At 41.7% G+C, this 26,076-nt stretch overlaps 1 protein-coding gene across 3 annotated transcripts in view; it reads left to right on the top strand.

The window, feature by feature from the left end:
• Window positions 1-790: 790 nt before the first annotated feature.
• The window catches only part of prkcg (protein kinase C, gamma), a 40,987-nt gene continuing 15,701 nt past the window's right edge, over window positions 791-26,076 (top strand). Inside the window, exons 1-9 of one of the 3 annotated variants that reach the window (XM_036595490.1) lie at window positions 791-1,202; window positions 2,297-2,527; window positions 8,926-8,957; window positions 10,008-10,090; window positions 12,892-13,003; window positions 15,592-15,720; window positions 19,580-19,736; window positions 20,386-20,587; window positions 21,503-21,685. In XM_036595490.1, coding sequence (XP_036451383.1) covers window positions 2,298-2,527; window positions 8,926-8,957; window positions 10,008-10,090; window positions 12,892-13,003; window positions 15,592-15,720; window positions 19,580-19,736; window positions 20,386-20,587; window positions 21,503-21,685 — 1,128 coding nt within the window. In that variant the 5' untranslated portion in view covers window positions 791-1,202; window position 2,297. Of the gene's footprint in view, window positions 1,203-2,296; window positions 2,528-8,925; window positions 8,958-10,007; window positions 10,091-12,891; window positions 13,008-13,521; window positions 13,592-15,591; window positions 15,721-19,579; window positions 19,737-20,385; window positions 20,588-21,502; window positions 21,686-26,076 lie in introns of those variants that run through there. The other 2 variants (XM_036595504.1, XM_036595497.1) reach the window with 2 other exon arrangements.

The raw sequence follows: 26,076 nt of genomic DNA, 5'->3' as shown, positions 1-26,076 counted from the left end.
TACATCTTTTAAATATTCTGCTTTTCTTCCTGACCTTGAAAAATGGTCATACTTAATAGCCAATTTGACTGAAAATTAAATATATGAAGTGGTCTGACTTTTGCACAGTACTGTAAATAAGTAAATAGAAGTTTTATTAGCATTTACCAATTATTTTTCTCTTTTTTCTTAGTTGATTTAATCATTGCCCTCTTTCCCTCAGTCTTGCTCTCTCTGCCTGTGCATGGTGGCCGTCTTCCTCTTTTTTCCCTGAATCCTTCCAAGCTGACCTGGATTGAGTTGCAGACGAGGCCGCCACAGTTAGCCACCTGTGTGAGTGAGCTGCTGATGCCAGCCAGAAGCAAGCAAGCTAGCACTAGTGATGCTAGCACAGGCTATAACCATCCCTGGGTCTCCCTGCTTCCAAATATACGCTTAACTCCTTTTCTCTAGTCATGCTAGCCTCGGGCTACGCGCTGCACTCCCAACCCACCCGTCAGATGAGCTACTTTTACAGGACTTTGATGAGGACTGTACGCAGAGTGGCCGAGATCATCGGTTCTAGATGAAGTAATCTACTCATCTGTTCCACGGTCTTCCCTTCTGACACACATCCAACCGTGCAGTCCACTGACCAAGGACGGCCAAGTTGGTGGCCAGCATCTCTCCCTCTCTGTCCTTTTTCTGTCCCTCCCTCCATCCGTCTCTCTTTCACTCTCCAGAGAGAGGTAACCCAGATTTCAAAAATGAATTGCTTGCCTATTTCTCTCCATCCACCACTCCCTCCTTCTCTCTCTCTCTCTCTCTCTCTCTCTCTCTCTCTAACTCTCTCTCTTCACCTCATCTGCTCATCCTGTTGGTAAAAACAGAATCAATCAAATCTTGGAAAGTGAAAATCGCCTCTTTGTCTCGGCCCCTCTCTGCTCTCTATTGGATAAAGGGATCGGGAGCCCACCACCACCACCTCCTCCTCCACTCCTCTTTCGTTCCTGGAAAGCTCCACTCTCCTCCCTCACTTTCTTCCTCTTCTCTTTTCTCTTTTTTTATCCTTTTTTTTCTTCGGGGGCTGTTGCGAGTTTGTGGACTTTTTCTTTTCTTCAGCATCACGTTTTCTTCCACTTTTTATGAGTGAGGGTCGGCGGTGAGGACACATCGAGAGGAAGAGGGGCGAGCGAGAAGAGCGACTTTGACCAGGTGTGCCAGCCAAACAGCTGAAAATACAGGTACTCTTTCTTTCTGCATTCTGGTCTTGTCTTTTCCGTTCCGTCTTTTTAAAAGTCCTCCACTTCTGTCATCGATTGTTTATCACTCTTAAATCCAGGTGATTTATTTTGGTTGCATTTTCAGGGTTTTTTTTAACCTCCCTCATTTCCTTCTCCTGCTCTGTTTGTTTTCCCCTTCCTCTCATCTCCTGTTGCTCGATTTGATCACTCACTCCCTGTATTGGCCCTTCTAAAATAAATGTGTGCCAAATCGATCCCATTCATTTCACTAAAGTGGCTCAAGACAGCCCAGGGACTCAGACTTACAGGAATAGTTCAGAAGCTAATGTTGCTAACAGTAAGTGAAAGTGGATAGCCATCACTTAGCGACATGCCAATGCAGTCAGGCTGATTGGTGGCTACTAGGTTCCATTTATCGTTAGCCGCGTTAGCATGTACGGTTTGCGCTATTTAAGTAGTCATATTCAGATATTCAGAGCATTTTTAAGATTCTCTGCTGAAGGATGGTGTGAATGGAGGGAGAGGGGGCAGAGGAGAGGAAAAAGGAGTGATAGAGAGAGGGAGGGATGACAGGAGTGCAGGAGCAGGTGGTGTGGGGGGGCGGTTGACATGGTGATGCAGAGCGTGCTTGTGAAGTAGGGCAGGAGGCGCACTAATCGCTGTGTGCTTCAGAAGTCCCTCTGGAAGTCTGTGTTTGTATGTGTATTAACCTCTCCTTCACAGACTCTTTCGCTCTCTCTCTCTTTGTCTCTCTCTGTCTCTACCCTCCTGTGTATTCCTTCTCTCCACTCCTCAACAACATCTGTACACACTCAAACCTTTGCAACACTTCCTGTGCCTGTTGGCTTCCTTCCGAGCCTCTTTCTTTCTCCCGCCATTTCTCCTCCTCAACATTCCTCCCTTTTTTTTTCTTTTTTTTCCTGTTGCATTTAACCTGGGCCAATGTATCATGGCAACTCACCCCACACCTGTTCTCTGCACACTTACTTCCTCCATTTTCCCTCTTTTCTACTCATATATCTGTCTCTATAACCTTTCTACCAACCTTCTTTCTTCATTTGCCCATCTCCAACCACCTTCCTTCCCTTCCACAGCATGTCTACCCCAGTCTCTCCATCTCCCTCTCTCTCTCCGCTGGCCCTGTCCTCCCCATCTCCCTCCTCCTCTCCTCTTCCCTCGCCCCTCTCTCCTCCACCCAGGCTGCCAGTCTTCCAGAGGAAAGGAGCCCTAAAGCACAAGAGGATTGTAGAAGTGAAGGACCATCAGTTCACAGCTCGATTCTTCAAACAGCCCACCTTCTGCAGCCACTGCACCGACTTCATATGGTACTTTCCATTAGCACAACAATCTAGGATAGCAATAGTAATCAATCAACAAAGTTGATTAGTCATCAGTGATGTTTATTTGTAGAAAATCGATATGTTGTTTACCTAACACTGTGTAATGCTGTGTAATGTTCATATGATCCACACAGTCATTCTGACAGACTGCAATGCACTAGAGAAAGTGTAGGGGGCGATATGACTTCTACTGTTTCGTTTAAAAAGCCTCTATAATGTTCATATGATCCACACAGTCACTCTGACAGACTGTAATACACTACAGGAAGTGTAGGGGGCGATATGACTTCTACTGTTTCATTTAAAAAGCACTCTATAATGTTCATATGATCCACACAGTCACTCTGACAGACTGTAATACACTACAGGAAGTGTAGGGGGCGATATGACTTCTACTATTTCATTTAAAAAGCCTCTATAATGTTCATATGATCCACACAGTCATTCTGACAGACTGTAATACACTACAGGAAGTGTAGGGGGGCATATTGTTTGCTTCACTGCACCATGAATGAATAAATCACTTGTTGACAGAGCTGTAGATCATAGCAGTGCTGTGACGGGCTAAAGTGAGAGAAAACTGCAGAAGGCATAGTGAGACTAGTCAATTTCATTAAGTCGATAGATCATCCGGTTTTAGAAATAATCATTAGTTGGCCTTAGGTCTGTGCAGATCAATTAGCATTCCACTGTTCATACACAGACCCATAAGCCATGCTCCATTTGCATATGTAGACTGCGGACGTGTTTCCCCTTTGTTTTGGAAGCTTGACGACTCCCTTGACAACCACAACACACTGCGCAGGGAGGTCTAACGCATTTCTCCTAGAAAATAATTCATGCTAAACATGTCCGCATGCATATTTTAGATGGCAAAGTGTAGAGGATCCCCATCGGTAAACCTCTTAGCTTGTACAGCCATGAAACATGGTAATGTGGATTCTACTAGTGTGCAAAGCTCCAGCTCATGCACTCTGAAACTATTCATTTTAAACTCTTATTTTAGAGTATAAATCCAGAGTTAGCTTTAGTGAACATTGTCTGGATCCTGCGTAATTTCACTGTAGAAACTAACGAGTTGTTAAAACTCTGGTGCACCATGTCCTGTTAATACCCACTCCCGAAGTGGCTACCTACATCATGCTAAAGTGATCACCACTGTGAGCAGCTTCTGATTGGTTACCTTAGGTTGAGGCCTAAGCTCTTGGATTAGCTGCTGCTTTCACCTCATCCACTCGCCATGCCTGCCAGCTTGGAAGTCAGCCACAGTCGTTTGTCAGTGCCAACATTTTTAAGCTTCCTGTTGGGCTTTGGCTTTGAAATATTGTCAGTATTAGCATGAGCTAACATAGCACCAAATGCTGAAAATGCTAAACCTGCCCACAATAATGACTGGAATGACAGGACTCACAGGCAATTACAAGATGGACTACTGTACCTTTATAATCTATGATTATTGTATGAATTACTACTCTTTTTCTTACATTATGCTTCATACATACTGTGCAATGAAGAATTATTTACCCCCTCGTGATTTCTTCTTCGCTTCTATATTTATGACAGTTGTTTCAGTCAAAATTTTAATAAAAAGTTATACCAATTAGTTACACCTAGGTGAAAAAGCAATTGTCTCATCAGTTATTCGACTATATCAGACTTGATTACTGCCAGCCATGTTGAATCTAAACATCACTTCAATAGAATCTTTCCATCAACGTCAAGTTGGCTAAAAGGTCTTATCAAGCAGCACGTTATGCCACGATCAAAAGATATTAGAGAAAGAAAGTTACTAAAATATATCAGTCTGGAAAGCCATTTCTGAGGCTCTTGGACTCCAGCGAACCACAGTGAGAGCCATTATCTCTGAATGAAGGAAACTTGGAACGGTGGTGAATCGCCCCAAAAGTGGCTGTCCTACTGAAATACCTCCAAGAGAACAGCAACGACTCATCCGGAAAGTCACAAAAGAACCCAGATGAACACCTAAGGAACTGCAGGCCTCGTTCACCTCAGATAAGGTCAGCGTTCAGGATTCCACCATTAGAAAGAGACTGTAAAGAGAAATTAAGTCCATGAAAAAATTAAGAGGAGAAAACCACGTCTAACCAAGGCGAGCATAAAAGATCGTCTAACATTTACCAAAAAAACACCTTTGGAATGACGTCCTGTGCCTGATGAGTTGAAAGTGTAATGTTTTGTGTGACGGGTCCCGTTACGCCTGGTGTAAAGCTAACGCAGCATTCCACAACCATACCAACAGTGAAACATGGTGGTGGTAGTGTGATGGTGTAGGGAGCTTTTTGCTTCAGAGCCTGAGCCACTTGTCATAACTGAGGGAACCATGAATTCTGGTCTCTAACTGCAAGAGCATGTCGGGTCATCAGTCCATGATATGACGCTGAAGCACAACCCACAAGAGCAAGTCCACCTCTGAATGGCTCAAAACAAACAAAATTAAGATTTTAGAGTGGCCAAGTCAAAGCCCTGACTTGAACCCCATTGAGACACTGTGGCAGGACGTTAAATGGCCAGTTCATGCTCGAAAACCTTCCAGTGTGGCTAAATTAAAGCAGTCCTGCAAAGAAGATTTGGCTCCACAGCAGTGTGAAAGACTAATCTCCAGTTGTGTTATAAGTTAGAAGCATTTGGTTGCAACATAATTGGGTCACGGCGTGGAAGAGTTGCTTTAGTACATCAAAGAACCCAGCACACTAAATGATTCATTTAAAGTTCATACAAAGGCATGTGCTACAACCACTTTACTGTATAAATTTACAGTTGGGCAAGACCCTTATTGCCATCGTTGACACGTATATGCATATGTTTTGGGCTTGTCCTAATGTGGATGTGTTCTGGTCCTGTGTTCAAAATTCTCTCTGATATTTTGGGATAAATCTGTACACGAAGATCCAGGGTCTTTTCTTTTACTTGATGACTCTGCAGAATTGTTTCCTACTCATCAAAAAGGGACTTTTTTGGCCGGCCGTACAGCAGCCAGAAAGTAATTTTGAAAATATGGTTCAAACCTGTTCGTGCGTATCTTGTTTGGCTTATTTTTGAGACATTACTCTTCTGGAATGTACAATGGCCAGGATAAATAAGGCCGAAACATGAACTATTGTAGTGAAATACTGAGAAAGAACTATTAAAATAATGAGAGCTTAATGAGTTTTGTTAACTGATGCATGTGTGGAAACCTATTTATTATTTATCCTTAAAACATATGTCTTCTCCTCTTAGGCGAGTGTAACGCTGACCATCACTGCAACTTCATCATTAGCATTACTACTATTGGTGTCTAATAGCGATTGTTAACTCTATATTACATATAGAGTGAAGCATTCTATGGGCATATCTTGGCCTTGTTGAATATAGTTCTTGTGATCTGTATGTTTACTTATTAATAAAATATTGATCATGAAAGATGCATTTGGTTGCAGTTGTTACTGCTGAAGGTGGCCCAACCAGTTATGAAGTTTAGCGCTAGTTGCTTTTTCATAGGGCTAATATAGGTGTTAGAAATGAAATAAATGAAATGATCGTTTAAAAGCTGCTTTCTGTTTCCTCGTTTTATTTTTATCTTACGTTACATTTCGTATGAGGATCTGAAACCATTTTGTGTGACAAATATGCACAAAAAAGAGGAAATACAAAGGGGGCAACTTTTTCACGGCACTTTAGCATTGCTATGCTGTATTCTCATGCACAAAAAAAACATTGCAGTGTTTTCCATGCAGATTTTAGTGAGAGTGAGTTATAAGGCAGGTCCAGGAGACGCTTTATGTCTAAAAAGTTGTAGGATGTAAACAGTCAGTGTGTTTACATGCACTCAATGATCCGACCTAAACCCGATAATCGGATTTCTGCAGTTATATGATTATTCAAATGGTCGTGTAAACAGCACACTCTGATTTCTTAGATCGGAGTAAGGTCTAGAAATCCAATTAAGAAATCTAATAAAGAGGCTGGATTTTAGCTCAGTAATCAGATTTCTCAGTGCATGTGAACTCTTACTCTGATTTCTTTCGGATTTCTCAGTCATCTGCGAAAACAGGTGGCGGTACCGGAAATAAGCAAACAGCGTTGCCTTGAGACGCAGCAAAACGCTTTTGGAGTGACGCTGAAACCATCTACATGCTTGACGAAATTAAGGGTTTAAATATTCTTCATCTTCTAGATGTTGTTTGTTCATAGATTCAGATAAAGTTTTTAAAAAAAGCCGCGGCGTGAAGTTTTACTATACGTTTACATCACGTCTTCTTCTGTGAATTTATTGGCTGGCTGCAAAGCAGATATCTGATTACTGTCTGATTCATGTAGACCCGGAGTTTCACATTATCTGGTTACTCAAGTGCATATAAACGCGTTGATCGGATTACTGACGAAATCTGATGTTCTGCAGTTATCAGATTATCAAGTGTTAATGTTAAAGCGAACCATTGACTCCATACAGCTACTAAACTAAACTAACCCTAAAACTAAGCTTCAAAAAAACAGTCCATTTTGAATTTTTCATGTTTGGGATGTCACAACTACACGACTATAACGTACATTTGTCCACCCATTCAGCCTACAGCAGCTTAGCCCCGCCCATTCCCATTGAAGTGATGCAGAGTGTTCTTCCTGCAGACTGTAGCAGTTGTTGAGAATTATTGCAGCCTTCTGAAGGATCCACACGTCCTAAAGGAGTGGCTGAAGTTTTTCTCACATCTCTGAGGGTTTTGGTCTGAATGTATCAGCTCGTTATGAGTGGACTTCAGGAGGACAAAAGCAGAATGCAAAAAATGCGGCAAAAGGGCCTTTTAAAATATCAGAAAGAGCCTGTTGAGCGCACTAAAGAAGAGAGTAGACAACACTGAGTTCTGTTCTGCACATCTACTCCAGAGCATGCTTGTCTGCACAGCCTCCTCCATGGCTGGTAAAGCTCGAGCCCGGAGGGACGGCTTAAATTATGCAGGCCGCTCTGTTTGAGCTAACGCTGAAGCACATGCACAGAGCAGCCCAGCCAGTGCAGCGCTGCAGGCAGCCATATGGCCCCAAAATCAGTCCACCTCTTTACTCCCGCTGACCAGCCGGCTCCACACGTTCTCTCTCATACATCTCCCTCTCTCTCTCTCTCTCTCTCTCTCTCCCTCTCCCTCTGTATCACCTACACTCTATCTTTCTCTTAATCTCTCTGTCTGTCTTTTAAGTGTATATCTCTCCATTTACCTCTGTCTCATTCTTTCTATCTGTCTCTCATTCATTCTGTCTGTCCTTTATGTGTATCTCTCCATTTCACCCTCTCTCTTTCTCTCCATCTGTGTTTTTTGTTACTCCATTTCCCTCTTTTGATCTGTCTCGTTCTCTCTGTTTTATAGTGTCTGTCTTACAATGTGTCTCTCTTTCTTTGTTTTGTCTCTCCCTGTCACAGTGTCTCTCTGTCTTAATGTGTCTCTCTGTCTGTCTTACACTATGTCTGCCTGTCTTACGTTTTCTCTCTCTCTCTGTCATATAATGTGTCTCTCTGTCTTACAATGTGTCTCTCTCTGTCTTACGTGTCGCTCTGTCTTACAATGTGTATTTCTCTCTATTTTACATTGTGTATCTGTCTGTCTTACAGTGTCTCTCTGTCTTAGTGTGTCTGTCTTACAATGTGTCTCTCTCTGTCTTACAATGTCTCCCTCTCTATCTTACGTCTGTCTCTCTCCCTTACAGTGTATCTCTCTCTCATACAGTGTGTATCTCTCTGTCTTACAGTGTGTCTCTATTTGGCTTACAGTGTGTCTCTGCCTTACAGTGTGTATCTCTGTCTTACAGTGTGTATCTCTGTCTCACAATGTGTCTCTTTTTTCTCTCTCTCTTTCTTTGTATCTCTCATTTTCTCTCTCTTTGTCTCTCTCTGTCTTAAGATATTTTTCTCTGTATGTGTCAGTCTCTCTCTCTCTCTCTCTCTCTCTCTCTCTCTCTCCCCTTCTCCCTCTCGTCCTTGTCTTGTCTCAGACTCTGCTGCAGACTGGTAAGGAAGATGCCATCTTGCACTGTAGCCTTGCCAAAACCTTTCACAGATTTTGAGAACATTATAACACTATACCATCAAAATACAGACCTTCACTGAGTTTTATGGGTGGGTTTTTATGTCATTTTGGTCATTAAAATTACTAAAAAGTACTGTAAAGGCAGTGTTATGTTTGTTATTTTGTTGCAGAGTATGAAGTTGAATGCTGATGTTGTAATGAAATCATTTCCACTTGATGTCACTGTTTCTCAAAGCATAAGTAGTCCTCTCTATTGCCCCCTGGTGGTTACTGTAACAGGCACTGCCCTGTCTGGCACAAGAGTCATATACTGTGCAAGAGAATTTGAAAAAAACTCACTTCTGTCTCAATATTTTCTCTTCACAGGGGTATAGGAAAGCAGGGATTTCAATGCCAAGGTAACATTGTCATAATGTTACATACAATTTGATATTTACCTTCTTCCTTTCTGAGAATAAACATTTGAACAAGGTTAAATTTTGACTTGCATATATCCAAAAGTATCCAAATTGCTTCTTCATCAGCTTTTTTTTCTAAAATCACTGGCATTAACAGGGGGTTATGCCCTCTTTGCTGCAGTAACAGCCTCTAGTCTTCTTGGAAGGCTTTGCATTAAATGTTGGAACATTGAGGATTTGATTACGTTCAGCCACAAAAGCATTAGTGAGGTCAGGTACTGATGTTGGATGATCAGTTCTCGATCACAAATGCCACCCACCTCATACCAAAAGAATTCAGTGGAGCTTGACCAACCCAACTCATCCCAAAACTCAATTTAAAGGTGTTCGGTAAAGCTTTGTCACTCCAGCTCATCCCAAAACTCATCCCAAAGGTGTTTAGTGAAGCATCATCACTCCTACTCATCACAAAACTCATCCCAGAGGTGTTCCACGAAGCCTTATTACTCCCACTCACCCCACAGCTCATCCCAGAAGGTATTCCATGAAGCTTCATTACTCCAGCTCATCCCAAAACTCGTCCCAAAGGTGTTCATTGAAGTGTCAGCGCTCTAACTTATCCCCAAACTCATCCCAAAGGTGTTTAGTGAAGTGTCAGCACTCTAACTCATCCCAAAAATCATCCCAGAGGTGTTCAGTGAAGTGTCAGCACTCTAACTCATCCCAAAAATCATCCCAGAGATGTTTAGTGAAGTGTCAGCCCTCTAACATATCCCCAAACTGATTTGAATGGTGTTCAGTGAAGCTTCATTACTCTAACTCATCCCAAAAATCATTCTAATGGTTTTCAGTGTAGCATCATCCCTTCAGCTCATCCCAGTGATGATCAGTTGAGCTTCGTCACTCCAACTAATCCCAAAGGTGTTCAGTGAAGCTTTATTGATCCAGTAATTAGAAGGGGCATTTGGGTACTTTTGGACTGTTCTTTTGGTTTCATGTTGAACATAAGTACCATCTGCTGGTGTAAAATCTAACATGAATCTCTTTTAGTTTGCAGTTTTGTGGTGCACAAACGCTGTCACGAGTTTGTGACTTTCACATGTCCTGGAGCCATCACTGGACCTAAAGCAGAGGTACTCAATTTGTTGATTGTTCCTTTCACCCTTCTTTCATCCTTTCCTTACTTCTTCCACCTTTCTTGCTCTCTCTCTCTCTCTCTCTCTCTCTCTCTCTCTCTCTCTCTCTCTCTCTTGCTGTCTCTCTCTTTGTACACCTATGCTATATTGGCAGAATTTTGCAGTTCCCGTATGTGTGCTAGCAGATATAAGGCTTATTAGATGACTCACATATCTCATAATTTGGTTCAATGCATTATCAATTACATTTTTCAATACAGCGAAAATGAGGTGTGCCTTAAAATCTGCCTCTTAAAATGTTAACATTTCCATTTTCAGTTTATTAGAACGTTCAACATCATAACATGAGCTGATATAAGCTCACAGGGAGTGAGTGTGCTTTTCCTCCCTGCTCTTGATTTTGAGGTAAAGAGGAAGCGATATTTTCGGAGGGGGGAGGGGTCTGCCCTCCAGACCCAGCTCTCTCCATCCATAACATTTTTGCACTCATTCCTTTCATCCTTAGCACTTGCTTCTTTCCCTCTCCATCTCTTCTATTCTGCTGGTATCAGAGCTGATGATGTACACACAGAGTCCCCACACACACACACAGACCCACATATCTCCTCCGTTGCGATCAGCACTGCACAGAAGTGCTGCGATGATGGCGTATTGGTGTTGAACCTGATAGTAGAGAGAGCGACAGAGATAGTGAGAGTGAGGAAGAGAGGAGGTGTATGATAGCGAGGGTGGCCAAATTGCTTTTCTTCATTTCTCTGCTTCTTTCCTTTTTCATGATGTGGCATCTTTTACTCTAAATGAAATAAATAAAATGCACTTAGAATGAGGTCAAGGAGAGTGTAAGTGTGTGAATTCGCGCCCGTGTGTGTGCATTGATCTGTGCGTGTATGTGTGTGTATGAATGTTTTTCCAAGGCTGTGCTATATGGCCAAAAGGCACCGTTTATTTTTCCGCATCGTTCATTATCAGTAATTATACACATTTTCTAATGATTAATTGTAATTTTTTTTACCTCTATACACCACCACAATGGATTTGAAATAATGTAGTCAAGATGTAATTGGTTTAGACTTTTAGTTTTAATTCAAGAGGTTTAACCAAAATATTGCTTTAACCGTTTAGGAATTACAGGCATTTTTTTTCGTAGGCTTGAAAGTAATTGGATAATTGACTGATAAGCAGTTTGTCGATGCAAAGAGGTGTCGATGCAAATGAAGACATCATTAGGCTGAAAAAGCAAAGCAAACGTATCGGAGAGATAGCAGAGACTTTAGGAGTGGCCAATACAACAGTTTGGTACATTATTTAAAAGAAGGAATGCACTAGTGAGCTCAGCATCACCAAAAGGCCTGGAAGAGGCCTTGTGCTCTCTTGGACTCCTGCATCGGATGGCTGTAGCATCACCAGGGATCAAACTCGCGATCTCCTGATGACAGGGCCAACAAGTTTGCTTGTTTTCCTCTTTTACTGTCTTTTGAATGGATAGGTGTTTCTGTGTAGCAGAGAACATACCTATAGAGTTAGCGGTGGGCTCGTCTGCATCGTTTAACTCCTGATTTGAAAACGAGTAACAGTCTGGCCCTGCGTCAGAGGAGGATATATACTGTATACCTGCATATACGCACCACTACACTGGAGCTCAAGCCTTTGCTACACCACACTGAGGATCAGAACAGCGTAATAATGTTATTTAATCATCAGCCTATCATTTATATTGAACAAAACGTCTGATTTAGATAATTATCGGCATTGATTTTGTCACCCAGGCCTGTGTGTGTGTCTCTCACTCTGTGTGTGTGCAGGTATCAGAGGGAGAGAGAGAGAGTGACAGACGGATGTGTGTATGTGCGCGGAAGAGAGAGCGCAGGGTTTATGGCGGGTGACACGCAGAGGGAGAGGAGGGGAAGGATGAAGTCTGGCAGAGGATGAAGAAAATGGGCGGAGACTAGGCAGAGAGAGACGGAGGGGAGAGGAAAAGACAGATGACAGGAGCTGAGGATGAGAGAGATGAGCAAGAGGGTGAGAGAGATTAACAGAGAGAGAGAGAGAGACAGCCAGGGAGAGATAGAGAGAGATAGGCCAAGAGAAAGAGAGTGAGACATAGAGAGAGAGAGAGAGAGAGAGAGATTAACAGAGGGAGAGAAAGAGAGAGAGAGAGAGGGAGCACCGGGCATTTAGGAGGATTCAGTTTTCACAGCTGAGCTGAACTCATTTATTCATCCACCATTCAGCTTCCTCAAAATAGCCTGAGCTAATTGGCTCACAGTCACTTCAAAATGGAGCCCTTCCTTCGTGTGTGTGTGTGTGTGTGTGTGTGTGTGTGTGTGTGTGTGTGTGTGTGTGTGTTTACAGGTGTCTGTGCAGAGAGACGGACTCATCAGAGCTCGTCTATTTATAGAGAAAAGGGCAGCATCAGTGGGATTCTCATCAGACTCCTAATTTAAACCCCTCTCTGTCTCTCTCTCTCTCTCTGTCTCTCTCCTTCTTTTTCTTTTTCTCTTTCTCTCTCGCTCCCTCACTCTTTCCCTCCCCCCTCTCTCTCTTTCTCGTTCCCTCTTTTCCTCTTTCTCGTTTCCTCTTTTCTTCTTTCTCATTCCCTCTTTTCCTCTTTCTCTCTCTCCCTCTCTTCTCTCTCTTTCTCACCCTCTTTCTCTCTTTCTCTCTCTCTATTTTTTCCCTCTCTCCTTACCTGTCTGCCTCCTTCCATCTCTCCTCTCTCACTTTCACTCTCTCAATCTCTCTTGCTCCCTCTTTCTTTCTCTCTCTCTCGCTCCCTCACCCCCCCCCTCTCTCTGCAGGACCTGAAGAGTAAACACAAGTTTAAGATACACACCTACTCCAGCCCGACCTTCTGTGACCACTGTGGCTCTCTGCTGTACGGCCTCATTCACCAGGGCATGAAATGCACCAGTGAGTGAGTGTGTCTATGTGGATATGAGTGAATGTGGCGGTGAAAGACACAGCATTTCACTTAATTTTTAATAAAAGTAATCTAATGCAAGATTTTCATTAATAGAGCAAACGTTTCGAGCCACTGGGCTTTAAGAAAACACTTGTTATGCATTAATTGAATTTGACTCTCAGCTCTACCAGCAGATAAAGAACTACTCTGTATGACATTGCCATCGAGAAAACTGAGATACCGCACAGCAGATCCGTGATACGGTGGAAATGCACAGTGCCAGGAAGTTAATATCATTATATTTAATAACATAACAAGTTAACAAGCATAAAATCAATTTATGCTTTAATAAACATGTCCCATCAGCTAGGGATAACTCGCATGACGAGTCATCATTAGGGATGTAATCACAGAGACACTGTACAGCACAACAGTCTGACAGAGTTTAATTTGAGCACAAGTTCCCTTTTTTGGGCATTTTCAGAAATCATTTAAAGGTTACTTTACTTTTACTTTAGTAGGGATCAGGGGACAGGTGGACGGCATAATCCATAATCATCACTGAGAAACAGGAGAGCACATGGAGCAAAATCTAGGTAACATGAAAAATTAGTAAATAAGGGAAACATACTAAGAAAACATACACAGATGCTGATGGCATTAGACAAGATATAGGTACATACTGTGATGAGGGGGTTGGGCTGGAAGGTTCCAGACAGGGTGAAATTGTTTTTTGCTCCCAAAGCATGAAAACTGACAACATGGAGGAGGACATGACCACAGGACAGCACAGGCAGGAACACTTTTAGGAATAGTGAAAACAGGAGGCCTAATCAAGGACCTTGCGGGGGAAGGACAGTAAGGAACAAAATGCGATTGCCACCTAGAGAAAATGTTTACGCCTACCTGGGCACCTTCTTTCTTCTCTGAAACCCCAGGCGGCACTGCTGGAGCTGATGGTATTTTGGAGAGACACTTTGGGACAATCTAAAGGCTTGCGCTGGGACAATGTGCAGACATAATCTGCATGCATGTTCTGGGGCCATCTGGAGGCACACTCTGGAACAATCTTAAGGCACATTATGGGACAATCATGAGGCACAATCTGGAGGCACATTATGGGACAATCATGAGGCATACTGTGGGACATTTTGGAGGCACATTATGGGACAGACATGAGGCATACTGTGGGACAATCGGGAGGCACATTATGGGACAATCATAAGACACTGCGACATTTTGGAGGCACATTATGAGACAATCATGAGGCACACTCGGACAATATGGAAGCACATTATGGGACAGACATGAGGCATACTGTGGGACAATCTGGAGGCACATTATGGGACAATCATAAGACTCTGGGACAATTTGGAGGCACATTATGAGACAATCATGAGGCACACTCTGGGACAATTTGGAGGCACATTATGAGACAATCTGGAGGCACACTCTGGGACAATCTGGAGGCACATTATGAGACAATCACAAGGCACACTCTGGGACAATCTGGAGGCACACTATGGGACAATCTGGAGGCACACTATGGGACACTAGACATTGGTAATCGCTGCTGTGTGGCTAAAACTAAGCTAACACATGACACAGGTTCTCAAGAAACATAATACCCACCTGGGGTGAAATTGTCAGTGCATGCAGGGTCACTGGGCAGGTATTGTTACAGGTTCAGCCTCAAAGACTAGAACTGGTGAGACCACAGAAATTGGGATCTCTGAGATTACAGGGGCTGGAGCTGCTGAGACCTCTGAACTGAGTTTGATAACACCTACTGTAGTGTCCTGCAGTTGTTGATGAGCACATGAATCGTATGAATGCTACAGAGCAATATGGAGCGCTTTTGTATTTAAGTAAGCCATGTCAACTAATAACTGAGGTCATCAACAACTAATCGATTTTCAGCTAATTATTGCAGCCCTAGTCCAGAGTAACCAAACTGAGAGACAGACCACGGTCAGCAAGGCTTAAACCTCCATGGCGCTTTTAATCTTCAACTACTCCGTGACCCAGGAACTGGGGCCGGACAGAAAGAATTATTCTACACTGGTTCTTTGGTTTGCATTCGCTTGTGCCTGGCCACGTCTGCCTGGCCAAACGGCCAGTGCAGTAAGCTCCAGGCGCAATTCCGCGAAGACATCTGGAAGCAAGGAAATATCAAATAGGAATGGAATGAAGTAGACTGATTAGTTCTGGGATGAGCGCCCAGCAGGAAGATATCTGAATGATAGCACAAGGCCTTAATGTCCGGCCGACAAGTTTGGATCACATCAGTGCAATAAGATTTTAATGATGGGCTTCTAAGGGGTGTGGCTCGGGGAAGTGTGATGAAGCTGTGAGTCCAGGCAATCTAGATAGAGATCGCCTGCAATCGACTGACACATCCAGTAAAAAAAAAAACACACAGGTGCATGCTGGGAGTCATATGCATGCTTATGAAAGCACAAATGACTGTGAGGAAGTTAGGCTGCCTGATGATGTGGCAGGCATCATCAGTAGTTCAGACAAATTACACAGAAATGAGCTCTTTGAAATCAGAGCTAAAAAACTGAAGTAATTTTTGTCTGTGCTCGTGTCTAAGGTTGTGACATGAACGTTCATAAGCGATGTGAGAACAGCGTACCCAGCCTGTGCGGACACGACCACACTGAGAAAAGAGGGCGGATTCAACTGAGTGTGCGAGGAGAGAAGGAGGATATATATGTCACAGGTGAGAGACAAGCAGCCGAGAGATGAGGACAGTGCTTGGAAGTGCTAAAATCATAAATGAAGGTTCAAAATAAAATCATCTTACCTGTAGAGGAGAGTTCACAGTGCATTTTACTTTTCACAAGTCCCACAATAGACAGGACAAAATCTCTCCACAGTTGAGCATAAAGGGAAGAGGTTTTTGTCACAGGTCAGTTAATAGTGCGTTTGGACAGTTCTCATAACTTGAACGCTGGTGAATTTACCAGAAGGACGTTACACTCAACCAAGTCATAAATACAGGTGGTGAACTTGAACAAGTTCCTCGTTCTTTAGTTCACAAGTCGTGACGTATCACCAGCCAGTACGTTCTCTGATACCGTGGCAACACAGCAGACCAAAGTGATGCTGCCCTTTCAACATACAATGCAACAAATTATATCTTGGCAAGTGATGGCAACTTAAATGTAGTCAATATATCGCTGTTGTCAGAACAAAACCTTGTATCTCCATTTTTGTCGTTTTTCAGTTTTTGACGTAATTTGAAAATACCTGCTGCCCTTTACATTGTGCATAAATTTCATGATGCATGGACCAACAGAAATGTCCCAGAATTACTTGGAAAAAAAGTCTGGTTCCATTGACTTACATTAAAAGTAAAGTATGTTTTTTCCTTCTTCTGTAAAGTTCTTATTTTGGAGATACAAGGTTTGATTCCGACAACAGTGGTATCCAACATTTCTCTCATATTTCTCAGATTGTCGTACAAATGTTATACGGTTATTTAACATATTTGTAGACGTCTCTATGTGTTATAAGGAATTTTATTTAGAAAAGTTTTTTCATTCCGTGAGCAGATAATTGTCGCTGTTTTAAGCATTATTTCTTAAAATAAGCTAAATTATGAGACAATTTTACTAGATAAAATGACTCAAAGCAACGATAAACATCAAGAAGTACTTTAATAATCTTACAACATTCTTACAACTATCTCCTGATAATATGATAAACGATAAATATAGCATATTGTCACTGTCCAAAGAAAAATCTCCAAAATGGAAACTTTACAAGAGAGGCAAAAGAAATCTTCTTCTAACTTCTAACTTAATTTTGAAGCATTTCTATTTGTCCATTCATCCTGAAATTTTAACAGAATATAAAGGGCAGCTGCTAAGCTCAAAATAAGTAGAAATCTAAAAATCACAGAAGATTGAGATACTTGTTTACTTTGGACAGCGCTGACATGTTGACTAGGTTTGAGATGTCTTCACTTGCCAAGATATCATTTTTTTTGCAATGAATGTATGGTTTATGTGATAAATTGACCAGTTGCTGTGGACCACCCAGACGCAAACAGTAGCTATTTAGTGGTAAAACCATTTTTCAGTGTTATGAGTTGATGAGGACCACCTGAACTGCACTCTAATGAAGTCCAGCAGACCAGGGTGAGAGAAGTAGGTTGGACATTGCAGGAGACCCTTCAAGCAGGCATCTACGTACAGGTATCTTCTCACATGCTACATTAGGGCCATTTTTGTGGTGCAGTGAGATCAGCAAGTTGAAATCATATATAATATGGTAAAGCAGTGGTTTTCAGACCGGTCCTCAGAGTCCCCAGGATGGTCCCAACTCTGGTCCTGAGGACCAGTTTGAGGAACAGTGTTCCAGTGTTTGGTTATAGCAGTCACAATTCAGCAGTTCTCCAGCAGGGAGCAGTGTTGACATTCAGTAATACTCAGAGGGGATATAAAATACACTGTAAAATAATTGGTGTCATTTAGGGCTGGTTTCTCAGACACAGATTAAGGATCAAGAATTTCCGATGGGGATTTACGTGCATTGCAGTCCATGCCTGGGAAACTGGCCCTTAGTGTACCTTTTTTGCCATTTTTCATTATTTCAGTATTCATTTTAGTATTTAGTATTTGAATGTTTCATTCTGATGTTTATGTATATTTGTTGTTTGTTACTTTTTACTTTTAAACTACTTCTTACCAAAAGTGTTCCCACTTGGTGCCCTTGGTACCAACATCCTGCATGTGTTTATCATTCCTTATTGATCATCACCTAATCTGTCCAGCAGTCTTGCAAAGGTGCTTGGATTGAAATACATTTGATGCTGAATATACCTCTTTGTGCCTCCTTGAACTGCTTTTCCAAAATGGGTGATTGAAAGCATTGAAATTCCAAATTCCCTAAATCATGTCAGTTGTATGCCTCCCTAAAATTCTGTCCATGTTATTACCGTACAGAGCCCTTACTTTATTTATTTATTTTAAAGTTTAGCTCACCAAGTCCGTGTTGGCGAATTTACATTGGGGTGTTTTTCCGAGCCACATCATTTGCCATTGCTGGCCTAATTGAATTGAAATAAATGCTCTCCCATGCCAGAAAGGGAGTATGTTGTTTGGTGGTGCGGTGGACCGAGGCGATGTTTGTTCTCTCCTAAAAACAGCAGCTAGTCATCACTGCACACCCACCCATGGCTTTGGGTCAAAAAAGTTTTGCAATTTGCAGCCTCCCAATAATGAGTTTGAGTTTAGCTGGTCCTGGATCTGTCCACAAGGGTAGGAAATAATGAAACCCACACAGCTGGCCACCAAACATGCTCCAGAAAATGTAATGGATCTACACCAAAGTCCTTAGGGGAAAGTTTGTTCACTCTGCGGACATCTTGGCAACACTGCCGGGCATTTATTTCCAGATGTACAACACCAAACTCCAGTCTCTTTGAATGAGGAGGGAAATTACAGTTCAGAAACATATTTGAAATCACTGGTGAAATCTGACAAAAATCTGACATAAATAGTTTGTGGTTTTGGGCTCAAGTAATACATAAAAAATGTGTTTTTTCTGTTGTTTTGGCTACTGCGCTACCTCAGATCTCCATGACGCGGGGCGCTCCCCAGTTGGTAATTACAGGGTGGGATTTTCCCCTCTACTGGTTGGACAAACTTTGCAGAATGTTGCCGAAAACCCTTCTCCCCTTTCTCGAGAAATACCAGCACACTAATTTTTAGTCAAAATATCTCGAGTGCCTTAATAAATTCTTATTGCTTTTAGTTTGTATGCCTTTAAAAGCCCACAGAGGTTTTTATAAACATCTTATTAATAGGCTAAGCTGAAAGCTTACCAGCATCAACTGTTTTAAAGCTGCTAGCTAGCTAAACCTCAGTTTTCGCTGTGTGGCTTGATTTTATTGATATAGCTTGAGACAACATCATACTTTCTGTTTCTGGTCTAATTTAGGCATATATGTCAAGTATGACAAGAAGAATTATTGACATCAAACATTTTGCAGTAGCTGCTATAGGCTGTGACGTTAGCTACTTAACAACGTTAAAACAGTTAAACCCAGTGAAACTTCCTGCTTAGCCTGTCAGTCAGATTTTAATGTCTGAAATCCTTGCTTGCATAACATTTTCCACCAAAATAAATATTATTTTACGCTGCTGTCAAAACGTTTGGAATCACTGTTCAGAAGTTTGGAATCAGTGTTTTCAATAGTTTGGTCTCAGATAAATGTATGAAATGATTCTAAAATGCTGCTTGTGTTCACTTAAATTAAAGAATAGTTTGTATATTTCTGAATAGTTTGCAATATTTAAATAAGCACTGAAATTTTTGTTATGTAAAATAACAAAAATGTGTTAACATGACAGGTCATTCCAAACTTTTGTATGTGTATTTTTGATAATATGTATATGTATTTTTGTTAGTTGTGTGCTAGAGATTCTCATTAGGCTGAGTGGGATTTTTACCAGCGCTCTGTAAAGCTTGCACAGCCTCACAACAGCAGCCATCAAGGGTGCTTTTGTGTGTAGAACTTGGAAATATCAGTTGAGTAGTTTGTACTTTTTGAATCTCCTCTGTTTGTGCAGTGTTTGAGGCGCGTAACCTGATCCCAATGGACCCCAACGGCCTGTCCGACCCCTATGTGAAGCTCAAGCTCATCCCGGACCCGAAGAGCCACAGCAAACAGAAAACCAAAACCATTCGCTCCACTCTGAACCCCGTGTGGAACGAGAGCTTCACTTTGTGAGTGTGTTTGTGCGTCTTTGGGAATTTTTTTAAGCATTTGGCAGAAGCTCTTATCTAGGATGGCAGATGGATGTAGCATCAGGAGTCTTGCCCAGAAACTCTTGTTGTTGTAGCCTGGTGTGGTTACCTGAGCTGGGAATCGACCCCAGTTGGCTGCATCAAGGGCAGCAGTGTTATCCACTACACTACACCAACCATAGAGAGTCAAGCTTCAAGGAGATGTTTCAGAATGTCTGCATGATTCAGTGGTTAAGACGTAAACAATAATTCAGAGTGGTTTGGTGTGAAATGGTCCAGATTTCTTTTACAGTGGTGGTGATAGGAGCCAGGGGTCGCCATGACAACAACACAAATATAGACATTTTATTTACTATCCAGAACCACCAGTGAACCTACGTAAGTTTAAGTTTAATAGTGCTAAACTGCCTTTCCAAAGTTCGGCGGTACCAGACTTTCCAAAATGTTCTTAATATAAATAAGCACACTTTCTTTGCTGGCTTGCAGCAGCTTTAAAGACTAAGCAGGTTCCAGGTATTTAAAGAAAAACGGTACCACTCGTGTAAATACTTGCAGTAATTCTATGTGGTGACTTCTGACTTTTCTCCTTCTCTGCCTTGCATTTTTTCCTTCTTTATCCCGTCCATAGTTCAGTGCGTGGCAGGCAGTGGGACAGGCGTTTGTCCATAGAAGTGTGGGACTGGGACCGGACATCTCGGAATGACTTCATGGGCGCTCTGTCATTCGGAGTGAGTGAGATTTTTCGTCGACCCGTCAGCGGCTGGTTCAAACTGCTCAACCAGGACGAGGGAGAGTACTACAATATACCTGTACCCGACCCAGACCTGCAGGTAACCCATCCACATCTGCAGTTAGGGGTGCAACCATCATCACCACACAGCTATACTACACTAAAAAGTCCAAAAGTTTGTAGACACCAGGTTCTCCAGCGTTTCTTCTCAAATGAAGGGTATTAATAAGGGAGTTTGTCTTCCTTTGCTGTAATAACAGCCTCTACTCTTTTGGAAAGGCTTTACACTGGATATTGGAACATTGCTGTGAGGATTTGATTGAGCATAAGTGAGGTCAGGTACTGATGTTGTAGTTCTGGATCATTCCAAATCATCCCAAAGGTATTGGATGGAGCTCCATCACTCCAGAGAACACAGTTCCACTTCTCCACAGCCCAGTGCTGGGGGCCTTTATACCCCTCTATCTCACGCTTGGCATTGGGCATGGTGACCTTAGGCTCATGTACACACCACAGTGACTATACAGCAGTGGGTGCTGCATTCACTAATTAGACGAGGTGTCTAGAAACTTTTAGATGTTAAGTATAGCAGAACTTTTATTATGTAGTTGTAGTATTGCTTGATCTCCTTACCGAAAAAAGCACTTGATAAATTAAAAGCTTAATTAGTGTCACAGACAAGGCTAATACATCACCAACCCCATCATCTTCACTCTGTGAGAGTGAAACATTGAAATGTAATCACTGTCCAGTCACATCCCTTTGCCAGACTCTCTTATCTGTTAACACGGTTGTTCACACATCACAGATGTAAGGCACCAAAATATTGCCGTATCAAAAATGCAGCACCACAACAGACCTGCCTACAGCCTCTTTAGGACCTGCAAGGCCTCCTGTAACCCTATCGTTATGTATGTCCACATGGGGGCAGTAGAGTTACACGTATGAGTCAGTGGCCTCCACGGTGGTTGAGTCATGCATTTCCCTCTCTCTCTCTGTTCTTCTCTCTCTGTAGGAGCCAGACTCCGCTGTGTCTCCCTCTCTTCCTCCTGTTCCTGCTACCGTGGCAACACCTGTGCCTGACGTGAGCCCACCCGTGCTGAGCCCTGCACCCACCAGCGCACCAGCAGGGAAAAGCCGAGTCGGACTGCATGACTTCAACTTCCTTATGGTGCTGGGAAAGGGCAGCTTTGGCAAGGTAGCAGAGACAGACACGCAGCACAGTGAACACAAACAAAACCGAGAGACACACTCAAACATGTACGTGTTATGAAATGTGCATTAATAAAAAAAACATGCACACGTATCTACTAGGGCTACGACTAACGACTGTTTTCATAATGGATTAGTTGGTCTATTATAACTTTGATTAATCTATTAGTTGAGAAACAAAAACCTGCACATATTAGTCTGACAACAATGTTTCATTCAACCAATTAAAATACAGGAAAAACTCCCACCCTATCTTCTTACTTACGTTTTCTAAAAAGAGCTTTTGTCAAGGATACAGCAGCAAATTTTCTGCATTGCTCCTTAACCCTTAATATCCTCACCAAGAAAAAAGCAAAGAAGTTTTATATTTTTGATTTTTTATTTGTTTAGGGCAATAATAAAAACAATTGTTTTTGGGTTTTTTTTTGGTTTTTTTTATTTTTTCGACCCCACAATTTTTAAAATATTCACGTCTACCAAACAGTCGAGATGGCACTTTGTGGCATATGTAATGACTCAAAATGTGCTCTACCAAATGGTTGAGCAGAACATTAAAGGCTTAAAACTCTATTTTTGAAAAGTGCAGAAATAATAAGGGAACAACACATCCGAGTCCAAGATTGGACATGTTTTACTGTATTTCTCCTCTTATGATAATAAAAAAAGTAAATAGCTTCTGTTTGGTTGATAACATCAAATAATGAAATGTGATATTATGGACACACTAACAGTCTAGTCACCAGCCGTGTCAGATACAGAGGCTTCATCACAAGGAAAACTGTAGTAACCATGAACGCCATATCACCATTTTCAAATATGTTGTATCAGTCCACAGTTAAATACTGCAAACAGAGTTTAAATGTGTCTCAGTGAACTAAAGCGCTTTTTCATGTAAATGAGAGGCTAAAACACAGAAAAACACGACACACATTCAAGCTGGTCTGTGTGCATTAGCATACAAGCCCTGATAACTGTGTTGTTTAGCCTGCACTGCTTATTCTGTCTGATAAACTAAAACAGAATTAGCTGAAATGCACAGTTTTTTGCTTTTGACTGCAATTTTTATAAGACATTTGTATTTTATTGTGTTTCAGCCATGCGTGTAGTGTTTATTCTCGCTTGGTAGAGATGGATGGATTATTCAGTGTTTTGTGAGGTCCATTCCGATTATCCTTTAGCACAATAAGCCAGTGGCAATTCAGATCAAGGGCGAGGACGGAATGATGCGCCACTTAACCAGGCAAAAACACTAAAGATGGTTAATGTTGGTTTAACAGCATTGCAGTGAACTTGCATAACATACATGCAGTCTTGTAGCTTCATGTCCCTTTAGTCCCAAATAGCAACAAATTAAGAGGAATTCCACTGAATTTTTAAACCTCTGCATATTAAATGGTTTAGATGTAAACAAAGTCATTCAGAGTGGTTTGGTGTGAAACGCTCTGTTCTAGAGAAATCGAGTCAGAATTATTCACAGTGGTGGTGATAGGAACCAGACGTCCACCTCTAAAAGCTCCCTCACAGAAAGTTTTTAGATGGAATGGTAATGAATTCACTGCCTGGTTGTTTTATGATTTATTTTATAATTTTGAGAAGGAAGCAAAATAGTCCCCAAAGAAAACATATTATTTCAGATTTTCCACTATTTTCCATCATCAACATTCCATATAAACTCAGAAGACTCGTGTAGGTTCACTGGTGGTTTTGATAGTAAATAAAATGTCTATATTTGTGTTGTAGTCATGGCGACCCCTGGTTTCTATCACCACCACTGTAAAGAAATTTGCTTCTTTCCTTCCAAAATTTGTTTTGCGCTGGAGCTAAGAGGCTAATGTAGCTAACATAGATAACAATGTGTCACAAGGTGTCAGAAACCACTTAAGCAAGTCTATTAGAAATGACTTATCAACTCCACACAGTGTGAGGCAGGTGTGCTGTGATTTAGGTGTGCAGTGTGCCTGATGCTAATGGGTGGAGTTTTAGCTTCCATTACTTGTTAGCTATATTAGCCTTGTAACTAAAAATAGCAGACTTCAGACACAATCGTGTCTAGGCTGATTGATTACATTTGGGGTAAGGTGGAGGGGGACTTAGGAAAAATTTGATGTTGGCCCAAACATTCGCTTTAATTACTAAAAATGCACTCGTCTTTGTGCACGTGAATGTGTGTGTGTGCCTGTGTGCATGCCCTTGTGTGAGCGTGTGCACTAGAGGATTGCTTATATAAGAGTGCAGGGTTATGCTCAGTAGACAGTGCATCCTCCAGGGCGCAGCGGCATGCTAAAGAAAGGAAGGAGAGGAGGATGAGATTAGAAAGAGAGAGAGAGACGGGACCTGGAGACAGCGAGATATCTGACACACAGTGCAATGAGGGGGGCAGGGTGGAGAAAAGTGACATGGAAAGGAGAACGAGGGATGACAGAAAGGAAGGAAAGAGCAAAAGGGGAGGGCAAGTGAGCAGCCGTGCATTCAAAATTAAACTCTGCATTCTGCAGGAGTGAATTTTGATCACATAGCTAATCCTGGTTTAGACTTAAAACACTTCTTCTGCGTAAAGGCTGAAATTATTATGGTGAGAAATAAGGATGCACCGAAATTTTGGTCAGCAAAACAATCATTGCTTTGTTTTTTGTCTGGAAAAGACAAAGGCAGAATATTTTGGCTGAAAAAAAAACAAACAAAAGATTAAATAGGACTACAATAAATTGCCAAAATCAAATACTTAGCATGTCGTTTGAATGATGATGAAAAAGAAACACTGTGATTAATATCGTTTATCGTTTAATATCGTTTCACTCAGATCAACAGTGGAAAAAAGTCGGTTGGGTGGAGCTACTTCATTAGATAAGAGATTCATGATTGCTGTTCATGTCGAGTATCAACAGAGGGTACGACACACAATACCACCTAATACCATCTGAAAACCTGACGTCCCACTCGATACACAGAGCACAGCAAACTACACAATAATGGAATTCATTGCCTTGAATGACCAAGTGTTCTCTGTTTTTAAGGACTTTGGATTTCATAGCACACGCTGTAATCTACATACTGTAATCATTTCAGTGAATTAATTAAGTGACACTTTATTTATTTATTTATTAGACGAAACAAACACTCAACAGATTCTCAGTAACAACAAAAACATATGAGGGTTAGGGTTAGGTTTTGGGCTGAGGTTAAGGTTAGGGTTAGGATTAGGATTAGGGCCAGGGTGAAGGTTAGGTGTTGGGTAAGGTTGGTAGGTTAGGTTTTGCATAATGGAAGTAATATATTAACAACACATCTACTTAATTTAAGTTATGTATCAACAGAACATCTACTAGATATTTACTTCAGTGTATTGAGATGCTTCACTGCTGCTACTTCACTGATGTGTTGTTAATGTGTTACTGATAATCTGTTTATTAATCGTCTACAAAGGACCACTCCAAATAAAGTGTTACCGTTTATTCTTGTGTAAAATGTGTTTGTTGTCAGCTTAGCCTTGTCCTGTTTAAAGTAGATTTTATCTACTTCTTTACTACCCTATAGCATTTTGCATTTAAATACATAGACTTTCAGTTTTCACCCAGGAAATTTTATATCAGTGCATTATGAGCCAGATAACCTTATAATATTCAATAACCATAACATTCAGTTCTTTAGATAAACATGTGACTTGAGCCCTAATATATTAGGAATGATATACAAAATGCCAAAGTGAGTTTTGTGCTGGAGCAACAAGGCTAGCAGACCAGTGGCTTATACCCCACCAATTAGCTTCACGCTAACTGCATGTGTACATCATCACCCACTCTCTACAAACTGTGTCAGTTTGTTAATTGATCTCTACTAGACTTGATTATGTGGTTCTGTGACACTGTATAATATCTAAAAAATAGACAATTTTAACCATTTCTATACATAACAATGTGTCATTTACATTTACAGCGTTTAGCAGACGCTCTTATCTACAACTTTGTTGTCTACTCAGAGAAAGTATCGTTGTTAGTACAGATGGGTTGGAGTAAAAGCTTCTCCTGAGCTCTCCCCATCACATGGTGCTAGCAAGCTAGCATCTTTTCAAACTGCAGATAACACAAGGTCACTGGAGCTCAACACGCTTGGAGGAGAACACTAACTGCTAAGTCTGTTCCGTAGCGACAGACACACGCACTGAGTGGTGGGAGAGAAGGAGGACCATCCTACCCACCCAGAGAGGACAAAGCTAGTTATGCTCAGACTTCCAGGCACAGATAGGATCAAACTTGCAATCTCTTGCCGTTCTCTGACTGTGCTAACACTTACTCACATCAGGAATCCTCCTGATTAACATTGAGGCAGAGAGAATGCAGAATGAAGTTGTTGTGTGTGTGTGTGTGTGTGTGTGTGTGT

Source organism: Colossoma macropomum, unplaced genomic scaffold (assembly GCF_904425465.1).
Source record: "Colossoma macropomum unplaced genomic scaffold, Colossoma_macropomum, whole genome shotgun sequence".
Lineage (NCBI taxonomy): Eukaryota > Metazoa > Chordata > Actinopteri > Characiformes > Serrasalmidae > Colossoma > Colossoma macropomum.
This window is presented reverse-complemented; position numbering and strand designations above follow the sequence as displayed.